This window comes from Arvicola amphibius, chromosome 14 (genome assembly GCF_903992535.2).
Source record: "Arvicola amphibius chromosome 14, mArvAmp1.2, whole genome shotgun sequence".
NCBI lineage: Eukaryota > Metazoa > Chordata > Mammalia > Rodentia > Cricetidae > Arvicola > Arvicola amphibius.
The window spans coordinates 19,635,385-19,647,472 of NC_052060.1; the positions used below are offsets into that span (position 1 = coordinate 19,635,385).

At 49.0% G+C, this 12,088-nt stretch overlaps 1 protein-coding gene across 1 annotated transcript in view; it reads left to right on the forward strand.

The window, feature by feature from the left end:
- Sort1 (sortilin 1) overlaps positions 1 to 12,088 on the forward strand; it is an 80,900-nt gene that overhangs the window by 67,330 nt on the left and 1,482 nt on the right. Inside the window, exons 12-19 of the mRNA XM_038311247.1 lie at positions 52 to 154; positions 885 to 1,053; positions 1,840 to 2,030; positions 4,048 to 4,237; positions 7,635 to 7,751; positions 9,906 to 10,014; positions 11,188 to 11,286; positions 11,956 to 12,062. Of these exons, the coding sequence (XP_038167175.1) occupies positions 52 to 154; positions 885 to 1,053; positions 1,840 to 2,030; positions 4,048 to 4,237; positions 7,635 to 7,751; positions 9,906 to 10,014; positions 11,188 to 11,286; positions 11,956 to 12,062 (1,085 nt within the window). The remainder of the gene's footprint in view (positions 1 to 51; positions 155 to 884; positions 1,054 to 1,839; positions 2,031 to 4,047; positions 4,238 to 7,634; positions 7,752 to 9,905; positions 10,015 to 11,187; positions 11,287 to 11,955; positions 12,063 to 12,088) is intronic.

The window sequence follows — 12,088 nt, forward strand, 5'->3', positions numbered from 1 at the left end:
GGGCATCATCACGCCTTTGGCTTCAATCTGCACTTTGCTTTCTTTTCACAGTGCAGCCTTCATATTCATGCTTCCTACAGCATCTCCCAGAAGCTGAATGTCCCCATGGCCCCACTCTCGGAGCCCAACGCCGTGGGCATCGTCATCGCTCATGGTAAGGAGCCCTCCCTTGCGCCACTGTGGATAGAAGCCGCCAAGCCCAGGGAGACAGCGCCGCCTCTGAGATACCTCTCCTATCCCACCCCTACCCCCACCCCACCTCACTAGTCACTGCAGGTGGCTTCTGTGCTCTGTTCCAGTTTCCTTTCTGTTGCTTTGATAAACCACTCTGGTCAAATACAGCCTGAGGAGGAAAGGATTCTTTCATCTTATACTTCCAGGTCACAGTTCACATTTAAGGAAGTCAGGGCAGGGACCATGGAGCAGCCTGTTTTGGGCTTATTCCCAGGCTCTGTCTCTCACAGTCTCATGCTTCTTAGCCTTCTTCCTTATGCTTCCTTATACAACCCAAAACTACCTGCTAAGGGGTTGATGCCGCCCACTGTGGGCTGCACCCTCCCACGTCAATCAAGACAATCACAGATGTGGTTCTGGGCCAGTCTGACCTGGGCAGTCCCTCAACTTAAGATTCACTCAGACAACACTAGGCTGTGTCACAGAGACAGCTGCTGCAGGTAACTAGAACATGATCCCTGGATAGAATTTCCCACGTTATAACAATGCTTTGGGTTTTTAATAGATTCTCACTGGCAGTAGCAACACCCGTTTTGATGGCCTTCTTTCTAGTATAACAGATCTGGTGAAAAATAGAGTAGTAAATTAATTCAGAAGTGTTCTCTTATCAGTTTATGTTTAATGTCTGCTAATGGTCACTGTCTTTGCAGGTAGTGTGGGAGACGCCATCTCGGTGATGGTCCCAGACGTGTACATCTCAGATGATGGGGGTTACTCCTGGGCGAAGATGCTGGAAGGGCCCCACTATTACACCATCCTGGACTCTGGAGGCATCATCGTGGCCATTGAGCACAGCAATCGTCCTATCAATGTGATTAAGTATGCATGCTCTCGGCTCCCACACGTGTCTGTAGAGGGCAGTGTCGGGGAAGCTCCTGGGCTTGTTGCACAGAATCATGGGCCCTGATTTACCTTGGGAGACTCTGCAGAACCATAGTGAAGGCTCTCAGGGGGGTTATGTTCAGAGCAGATTAGGTGACACTGCGTTTCCTCCTCCTAGCTGTGTATTTTATCACTGAAAATGATTTCCCACCCCCCTTGGGTCATCAAGTAGTGGTGTTTGATGCCAAGTTTGATGATCAGAGTTTTCAATACCTAGACCCCCGCATGGGGGAAGGAATAAACAGACCCTACCACTACACACACATACACACACACACACACACACACACACACACACACGCTCCAGCTAGTTGTCCTCTTACCCAAGCTCTGTGGCATTCACACACCACAACTAAATGACAAAAATCGATCTTCTTTTGCCCCCACCTCTAAAATATAGATTGCCCAAGCACTCTGAGTTATAAATGACTTAAGTACAAATGATACAAAAAATGTGAAGTATTTCAAGTCTATCTAAATTCCTGTTGATTTGGAATCTGTTACTTTAGAAACTTGTTCTTCCCTCGGTTACTGCTTTCTCTTCCTTGGAAAGAAGTATTTTCTCCCATGCGTTCTATGAATGAATCCTTTCTCAGACCCTGCCAGCTAGCAGTATTGTCAGACAAGGGTTTCCTCCGACTGGGGACCAGCAGCTAGGTGCGTCCCTGATATCCCAGTCCACGCTGGTCCTCTGTCATGATCCTTCTCTGGCTCTGGCTGCAGGTTCTCCACAGATGAGGGCCAGTGCTGGCACAGCTACGCATTCACACAGGAGCCCATCTACTTCACCGGCCTGGCTTCGGAGCCCGGAGCCCGGTCCATGAACATCAGCATCTGGGGGTTCACAGAGTCCTTCATCACCCGCCAGTGGGTCTCCTACACGGTCGACTTCAAAGACATCCTTGAGCGGAACTGTGAGTATCTCCTTCAGGGTTTCCCAGTTGCGATTTTACACTCCTTTTCCCAAAGAACCCATTCAGAGGAATCTCTTTCAACCAGGATAGTCAAAGGCACATGCACACGGAAGGCGATGGGAGATGTTCTTTGTGGGCAATCCAGCAGTGGAATAGCAGAGCAGTCCTGGGGCTAGCACTGTGCAAAGGAATACAAAGGGCGCCTGTGTAATTTAAGTTATTCTGTCATCTGCATTATAAAATAGGTGATAGAATTATCTTTAAATGTCCAGAGCATCATTTCGGCATGTGAGTGATGTGAAAGATTGCTGGGATAGTTTACTTTCTTTCCTTCTAAGTCAACAAACCCTAGCATGACTCAGTTCATCCCAGCCGCATGGGCGAGGGCTGCCATATAGGACAGTGTAGCTTTGCACTGCAGGAGGGATCTTTAGTACTTTTATGAGCCAGTCTTCTGGCTTGTAAGAATAGTATACCTGAATGTGTTTGTCGGAGGTTATTTTGTGACGTGGGGGGGTCGTAGGCAGGTGCTGTGGGACTGTGGAAAGCCAGCTTTGAAGGGAAGTGTTTGCAAGGACCGCTCCTTGGTCCTGCCACTCAGAACACTGAAGGGAGGGAGTCTCGCTGGGGGTTTAGTTTGAATGTGGGTTCTAGCTGAGGCTGTAGAATGAACACTGGGCAGGAACCAAGGGTGTCAGGAAGAAAGTGTCCAGCGCATGGTGCCCCAGAGTGTCACAGTAAGAAAATGTAGGCTAAAGGAGAGCCCTGTGTTTACATGTTGGCATCGTATAATCAAGGGCTCAAAGTCTGACTCATTTTAGAGACAAGTTTTCAGTTAATCCTTTAGCTCCTGTGACACAGGGCTGCCAGCCTGGCCTCGCCCTTCTATAAGACATTTAGTGTGGTTTGAAATCTGAGGCCCTTGTCTTCACTGCAGTGAAGAGGGTGGAAGGAGCTGCCTTGCGAGTCTGTCCCTCAGCAGATTAAGATGGCTGAGATATTTTTTAGGCACCTGCTCCCTAGCAGGCTGGCTCACCGTTGATCTGCAAGCCCCGAAGGTAAAACCCAGGCACCACTCTTTAGGTTCCCAGCTGCAAGTGTTTTCTGTAAACAGAGACCACACCTTAGTTTCCCAGCTACCCAGACCCAAATAATCACACTGTTATAAATTATAATTTATAAACTTCAAATTATAACAGTTTGGCCAATGGCTCAGGCATATTCCTAGCTAGCTCTTACATCTTAAATTAACCCATTTCTAGTAATCTATGTATCGCCACAAGGCTGTAACCTTCCAGTAATGTTCTGGCATCTTTCTCCTTCAGTGGCTACATGGTGTCTCCCTCAACTCCATCTACTCTCTTTCCCTATCTCTGTTCAGATTTTCTGTCTGGCTTTACTCGCTAAGCCATTGGCCAAAACGGCTTTATTCATTAACCAATAAAAGCAACACATATACAGAAGGACATACCACATCAATATTCCTAGGAATAGATGATGTGGAATACTAAAGCAGAAACAGATGTCAACATCCGGTGTCAGAGAGCCAGTGGCCTCTAGAGAAAAGCTGGGCCTTCTGCTTGAAACCAACTACGTGTGGTCACGTCAGGCCTGGGCTCTTGCCTCGTTAGTGTCTTATACTAAACAATGGGCCCCAGGATGAGAAACATGACTGCTTGTCTCTGACAACTCCAGGGATGGAATGCCTAGGCCATCACTGCAGACAGCAGCCTCTTGGTTTAGAGAGACCCTAGTGCTCCCTATACAGCCTCACTTTAAAACAAAGGTTGCCTCTAATCCCAACAGAAGGCAAGATGGCTCGCCATCTGCAAGTCTTCTCTCTAGTCGTCTTCTGTCACGAGAAAGTGCAGCTGTAGGAGGTTCTAGACTAAAGTTACTTTGAATCAGCTATCCACACCTGTCTCCACCTCCTTCCCTTAGCCTGGCAGCTGCCTCTCTCTTTTGTAGGTGGGCTGTGTGTTGCGCTGACTTCCTGAACATTCCATTTGTCCTTTAGGTGAAGAGGATGACTATACCACATGGCTGGCACACTCCACAGACCCTGGAGATTACAAAGATGGCTGTATTTTGGGCTATAAAGAACAGTTCCTCCGTCTAAGAAAGTCATCTGTCTGTCAGAATGGGCGAGACTATGTGGCGGCTAAGCAGCCCTCCTTCTGTCCCTGTTCCTTGGAAGACTTCCTCTGGTATCAGCACTCCCCAGATTCCTCTCTCCCTTGTCCTACCTGTGGGGAGGTGAAAACTGACTCTCCTTTCCCCCAGACTGGATGACCCCTGCCTGTTGTTCACAAAAGGGAAGCACCAAGAAAGGGAACCAAACATTGCTTACATTTAGGCGGGTTATTTTATCATGCTAGTCAGTCTCTGGACACAGTTGGAAGGACAGAAATTATATAAGAAGGAAAATGGTCTTGGCAGGTAACTCAGTTGGTATGGTGTTTGCCTGCATGCATGAAGCCCTGAGTTCAATTTCCAGCATCAAATAAACTGTGTTGAGTCATACTAATAATCCCAGCACCTAGAAGGTAGAGGCAAGAGGATCAAAAGTTCAAGGTCTCCCTCTACATAGTGAGTTCAGTAATAATCTGGGATATATGAGAACCCTGTCTTAAAAAGATTAAGTTTTAAAAAGGAAGAGGGTTTGTGCACAGGGGGCTGGGGTAGTATATAGAATTATGAGCCAAACACAACAGGAAAAGTGGTTTGGGACATGGAGGAGATTGAGCTTTGCAGACAGCCTGCTGGAAGGTGTTAGGTTCTGGATCACTGGCAAGACTGATCCTGCCACTAGAGGTGACGTCAATCTGTTCATTGTCCCTAAGTGTCACTGAGGTTTAGAGGCCACCACGATGGACTCCCTAGAGTTCAGGACCACCAGGGGTGAAGAGTCACTTCCTTGCTCTGGTGTTGATGTGAAAGAGGCCAGAGTCACTCAAATGAGGAAAGTTGGGGCAAATAGGAACGTATGGTATCGCAGGTAGTAACTTGCTGCTTGTGACAGATGCTGACAGGAAGTAAAAGCGGGTCCTAGAGCACTTGGACAAAGAAAGAGGACATAGCCTTGCCTCCCTTGTCTTAGTTCCTTGAGCTACAGTGACAGCAAAATGCAGATCTGAAGGAGATGCAGGTCTGGCCGTGTTGCCCCTCCTGTCTCCATCCCTGAAGGAGATGCAGGTCCGGCCGCGTTTCCCCGTCTCCACCCCACAGGAAGCACTCTTTGCTCCGCTCACCTCTGACTTACACAGGGCTTCCTGCCCTTGACCCCGCCCCTGAGCTGCCACTGTTTCCCAGAGTGCTTGGTCCTGGGGAAGATCTGGCCTGGGAAATCCCCTTGGCCTTTACTGTCTCAGACAGACAGTACCATCTTGAAGCTCCCGTCTCCCTCAGCAGACTCACACACACAGTAGCTGGTAGGTGAAGAGAGGATTCCCCTGTGGCGGAATGGAGCAGAATCACAGAAGGCCTTGTGAAGGAGGTGCCATCGAGCTAAGTGCCGATGAGTGGTGGCATTAGTCTCTGTGCATCCAGGAAGGAAGCCAGTGGACTGCCGTGAGCCTCGCCACTCCAGGAGAGCTCTGAGCAGTCAGGGAGGTCATGATACAGAGGGAGACACTTGAGCCCCGAGAGCGCCAGGCTGGCCTGATCTACACAGGGTGTCCCAGACCCGCTAGGGCTACGATTTCAAAAGGAAAAGAAAGGAATGATTGAGTCAGAGTCCAGGGGGAAGACAATTGAGCTAAATTTCCCTCTCAGGTGGTGGGGGAAAAGTGCTGCTGCAGACAGATGTGGAACTGCTGAAGGACGGGCACCAGGGAGAAGAGACTGGGTTTGATGACCAGTAAGATTTGTGGGGGCTTAGACATATTTCAAGCTTGCAGAGGGCATTGAAGCTAAAATGCATGAAATAAATAAAATAAATGAGGGGCTAGAGATGTAGTTTAGTTTAGCAGTAAAATGTTTGCCTGGCACGTGTGGGGTGAAGGTCTGGGTTAAGTCCCAAGCACTCTGTGTGTGTGTGTGTGTGTAGGGGGGGTGTTTAATGATCTAAATGAGCAAAATAAAGTAATTAAAAGTATTCCTATAAGAAATATGGCTAGAGACCAGGTATATAGCTCAGGGTTGGAGCACTCGTCAAGCACTGAGTTCAATCCCAAAAGAGAGCTTTGGGGACGGGAATTGGGGAGAGGGGGAAAGAGATAAGGAAATGATTTCTAGGGAACCATATGTAGGCTGAGGAGAAGGCCCTAGTGAATGGTGAAGAGATTGACTTCCTTTTTCATATTCTCTGTGATGCAAGGGTGGGTGGGAAAAGCAGGACCAAAACCATGGATGTTATGTAAAGGATCAGCCATGGAGAAAACAGGAGGGTGGACGAGAGGTACTACAAGGAGGTGGACGGAATGGAGGGGGAGGCTGGGGAGATGGACGGAATGGAGGGGGAAGCTGGGGAGATGGACTTTGGAATGGAGGGGGAAGCTGGGGAGATGGACGGAATGGAAGGGGAGGCTGGGGAGATGGATCAGTGGCTTGAGAGCTTCCTGGACAGGCATGAGACTATGAATTCTGACCCTCAGCATGCACACAAGAGCAAGACCTGGTGACACACATCTGTAACCTCAGTGGTAGGCATGGGGGGGAGAGAGGCAAATCCGGAGTTCCCCAGTCAGTTGAGCTCCACGTTCTGTGAGAGACCCCGACTCCAAACATAACGGGAGTATAGAGTACACCTCTGACATTGACTTCTGGTCAGTACATATGGGTGTGGACATATATACGTGTATACATGCCAAGTGCATGCACATGTACACAGAGGGGTGAAGGGCAGGAAGGAGCCTAGGGCTATCTAGGAAGCTAAGAGGGACAGGAGAGAAATACAAGAACATGTATTCCCAAGAGCACCAGTTAATGAGTGACATGTGGAGGTGAAGTCAAGAATTATCTGAATTTAGATCTGTTGCTTATGCAGCAGAGGCCCCTTTGTTGTTGGGGACCCTGCCCTACTGTAAGCAGCAGTCTGGCCCTTCCCCAAGCCTGGGCAGTTGTAGGTCCCCTACCCCGGAGATCTTGTCTGTTCGCAAGTTTGAGGGGCCTAGTCCATCTTTTCTCATCAGCCTTCTCTGTGGCTTTTCCTAAGGGACTGGTTTCTTTCTGTGACTTTGGTAAATGCCCAGGGTAAGGGAAAAGCTGTGTCCAATAAAAGCCCTGGTCAGGCTCCGTGGTCCTGGGCCTGTGGTTTCCGGATAGAAACATTTAGGCAGAGCAAACTGGTCCCTGTGACCAAAATGTGACAAAAGAGGAAGAAGCCAGAGCCCCAGGTACCTGCAGCCTCTCCACTAAGCCCCTAGAAAGACTCAGCCACCTCTCGGTAGCATCCCATTGGGGACCAAGTCTTTCATGCCGTTGTGTGGGGAGGCACTGAAGATCCACACTCGGGCACATACCTGCAAAGATACCACCACCTTAGCAACTGTTCACACCTCAATTGGAGCATCCTTGACGGGAATGTCAACCTCCCTCTTGACTAGTGGCAATGTGCTGGCTTGCAGATAACCTCAAAAGTGTCCTTGTTGTTGATTCTTGCAGTGACTTTGGCTACTTCCGTCCAGAAAATGCCTCAGAGTGTGTCGAGCAGCCGGAACTGAAGGGGCACGAGTTAGAATTCTGTCTGTATGGCAAAGAGGAGCACCTGACGACAAATGGGTAAGGTCCTCATTGCTCTGGCCAGAGCAGCTTATACCCATGTAGTTCTGAATGAGCAGTATTCCAGAACATTCATGAAAGCACCGTCTAGTAGACCTACTGTGGTGATAAAATAGTGTCATCTGCCATGTCCAGATGGTTGCCATCGGCCTCCTGGGGCTCTTGACTCCAGCGCAGCTGAGGAACTGCCTTTTTCATTTTAATTAATTTCATATTCCAGTGGCCTCCGCAGGAGAAGATGCCGCTCGAAGGGGGCCCAGACGCTCTCTCGGCTGATGGACACCCCTTCCCATTCTTGTGCTACTCGTTAATAAGCTCTCTCGGGATCTTAGTTCTGGGTGCAGTGGAAAGGGACAGACATGTGCCAGACAGCAAGACACAGAAATGCTGAGCCTGTGCCAGCCCTGAAACGACACAAAATACCCCACAGGCAGTGCCCCTCCCCACCCCCAGCCCTGGACCCAGGCCTATTCTGCCTCCCTCATAGAATTTCAGCCAACAAAACAATGCATTTGCCAAACAGGACTTCCTGAGGAGGTAGCCAAGCTTATAGAAACCCGAGAACACGCTTTAAGTCCACAGTCCTAAGGATAGGGTTAGCGATACTTGTGGGATAAAGAACAGGATGAAGGTTGATGGGGGCAGTGCTTGTGTGGAACCCCAGCACTCAGGCCACGGGGTGGAGGGTCAGCCTAAGTTCACCACCAGTCTGCATCACACGGCTCCTTCTAGGCCAGCCAGCCCTGCTTAGGTAAACCCTGTCTGGAGAAAAGAGGGCGTGAATAAACGTGAAGAGAGGCGAGACAGTCAGCGCCCTGCACACGTGTGGCTTCCCCTCGTAGCTCCTCTCAGAACAGCACATGCTCAGAAGCAGTGCTCCCATAGTCTGAAGTTGCAGGTTTGGGGTCCTTTAATGCCAAAGGTCACCAACAAAAGTGGCCTTTTAAGTCCATGAAAATTGCTGGGCGTGAAAATTGTGCACCCCTTTAATTCCAGCACTTGCGAGGCAGAGGCGGGTCAGTCTCTGTGGGTTCAAGGCCAGGCTAGTCTACCTAGTGTGTTCCAGGACAGCCAGAGCTACTAGTGTGAGATCCTGCCTTAAAACAAAAGGCCCTGAAAATGAGCACAGGCAGCTATGATCGCCACAACCCACACATCAGAGATGCTGCACCTCAGCTGGGGAGGAGCAGCTGTATGGCCCCAAGACTAATGCTTTTTGGTTTTTTTTTTGTTTTTTCGACACAGGGTTTCTCTGTAGCTTTGGAGCCTGTCCTGGAACTAGCTCTTGTAGACCAGGCTGGCCTCGAACTCACAGAGATCCGCCTGCCTCTGCCTCCTGAGTGTCGGGATTAAAGGCATGCGCCATCACCACCCGGCACTGGTGCTTTTTAAAGTCAGTTCAAAAGCAAGTGAAGCTGGAGGGTTTGTAAGGTTTTTTGTTTCCCAGAGATGAGAACTTTCTGCCACTTTCAAATCTTGTTTTCTGGAAAGAGGTGAGAACCCAGGAATATATTCTTATGTTCTTTAAAAAAAAAATCTTCTTCCCTTCCACCCTTTTTTGTCTGAGACTTTTGAGTGTGGTGTGTGTGGTATGTGTATGTGGTGTATGTGTGTGTGTGGTCTGTGGGTAGTTGTGTTCTGTGGGTATGTGTGTGCTGTTGTGTGTGTGGTATGTGATATGTGTGTGATGTGTTTGTTGTGTGATATGTGTGCTGTGTGTATGCTGTGTGTGTTGTGTGTATGGCATGTGTGTGATGTGTGTGGTGTTGTGTGTGTGTGGTGTTTATTGTGTGATGCTTCTTGCATATCATCTAATACAAACATCACGACTTGGAGCAGCCATTTGGCTTCTCCGCTGCTCTGTAGAGACCCTCTTTGCTGATAGCCAGCCAACCCTTGTGTTATTACTGTGCTTCCCGGTTGTTAAGCCCACCTCCATCACTGTCGCCATCACTGACGACATTTTGGGAGACTTTCACAAACTTGCTTCTTTGAGGCTCCATATACCCCACAGCCCACTAGACAGATGGCCACAGCTCCTGCAAAGCAATGGTCAGGCGCACCCCAGCCAGAGGCCCTGACTGCTGACTCTATGCCTTCCCCCAGAAAACAGCAGCCCCTGCCAGCCCTGGTGAACAATCTCCTGTCTTTCAGGTACCGGAAAATCCCAGGAGACAGATGCCAAGGGGGGATGAATCCAGCCCGAGAAGTAAAAGATTTGAAAAAGAAATGCACGAGCAATTTCTTGAACCCCAAGAAACAGGTATGTTAAAAACAGATCTAGTTTCCAGGTACAGGTGGGATTTCACATTCTGCCAGGAAAAACCAGTTACACTTTGGCACCAGTGTGGAGTTGTCCACAATGCTTCTGCAGAACGTTCACAGGAAGCTGTCAGGGCAAAGGACCCATCACATACCCCACTGACGAGGTCACCCCGCTAAGAGCTGGTGTGTGCTTGGGGAAAATGGTATTGTGTAAAGTTAGGAAGGTCTCAAACGCATGGGGTTGTGGGGTTTCTGAGGCCCAGAGTTCTTCAGAAAAAAAAAATATTTAAAAAGTTGTGTTCAGAGAGTGGAGGATACACATATTGAACTATCACATAGCTCATTTGAGGTCATCCTGGGCTGCATGAGACACTCTCCAAAACAAATGGGGCTAGAGATGGCTTGGCAGTCAGCAGTACGTCAGCTCTGGCAGAGGACCCCGGATTATTCTCCAGAACCCATGTCAGGCAGCTCACAACTGCCTACAACTCCAGCTCCAAGGGATCCTGTAGGTACTGTACTCACACATGGCTATACATATACCCACACACACACACACACACCTTACAAATAAAACAAAGCTGGGCAGTGCTGATGCACGCCTTTAATTCCAGTACTTGGAAGACAGAGGTAGGTTTATCTCTGAGTTCAAGTCCAACCTGGTCTAGAGAGAGAGTTCCAGAACAGCTAGAACTACACAGAGAAACCCTGTCTTGAAAAAAAAAAGAAACTAAAATAAAATAAAAACAAGCCTCTTGAGAAGAAATATAAAAGAAAATACCATAAAGGGCTGTGGACTGGAGATTTGCACAGTAGGGAGGGTTGTTGAGATGAGCCCTGTATGTGTGTCATGTGAAAAGCTGAAGAGCAGTCAGGTGTGGACCACGTCACAGCAGGTCCTAGGAAACGTGGTGCTGCTGTGTCAGGTGGAGCCCTGGAGATGAGGTCACTAGGGAGGGCCTCCTGGTGAAGCAGGCGTCACAGTGCCACAGAAGCCCCTCCTCCATGCTGTTCTCAGGGATGAGACCCTGACAAGGGTGGGACCCGAGGGCAACGAGGGAAGAGTGTGTGGGTGTGTGTATTTGTAAGGGGGCACGTTCCTCCTTCTCTGCACCCCTGCCCTGGACTGCTGGTGGCTGTCCTCAGAGTGTTTGTGTGTGTGATTGCACAGGACTCCCGCCCACAGGGACACAGCTTGTCCCAGAATCCAGCTCCGCCTCCTCTTGGATACACTGAAAACACACACTTCATATCTCCTACCCAGAAGCAGGTAGGTTACACGAAACAATGATATAAGGCTTATTTTTAAAAACATGCCAGAAGTTAAGTAACAACAGAAATCTTGATGTCATATAGTGGCCTTCCTGGAATAGCAGTGACACACGTCTTAAAGATGCTAGCTTCGTTATAGATTCATTCAGCCTCTGTTCTCAGTCTCACTTCCGGCTCCACCCTTAAGCTCCAGGAGTTGTAAACAAGGGGCAAGGAATAGTCACCCTGACCATAGTGATCTTCTTCTAGGCGGTCCACCCCCGACCCAGCACAAAATTGTACACTTATTTAAAATGTGAACTCTTTATGCAGTGGGGGTGGGGAGCTTAACTGAACAGTTCTCAAGCATGAAGTTTATAGAGGACAGCATCACATTGCAATGTCAGAAGGTTAGACATGCCTGATTTGAGGCAGTTGCCAAGGCTTCCATGATAACTTTTGACATTGAGGACCCTGCCCTACAGCAGCATCTGGGTATTTGGAGTTCAGATTCCCCGTGCTGGTGTGCTAGCCTCCTGGTAACACTGAGACGGTTCATCTGGGGGGTGGAGAAGTGCCCGAACTCAGTGCCTTGGACTCTAGGTCATTCAAAGCGACGAGCAGCCTCTTTGAAGCCCTAGACCATGCGTGCCTAACTGTGCCTCTGTTTGTGTTTTAATTTATCAAGAATTCCAAGTCGAATTCTGTTCCTATTATCCTGGCCATCGTGGGACTGATGCTGGTCACAGTTGTAGCAGGAGTGCTCATTGTGAAGAAATATGTCTGCGGCGGAAGGTAAGAAGAGGGGAAGTGGATCAGAG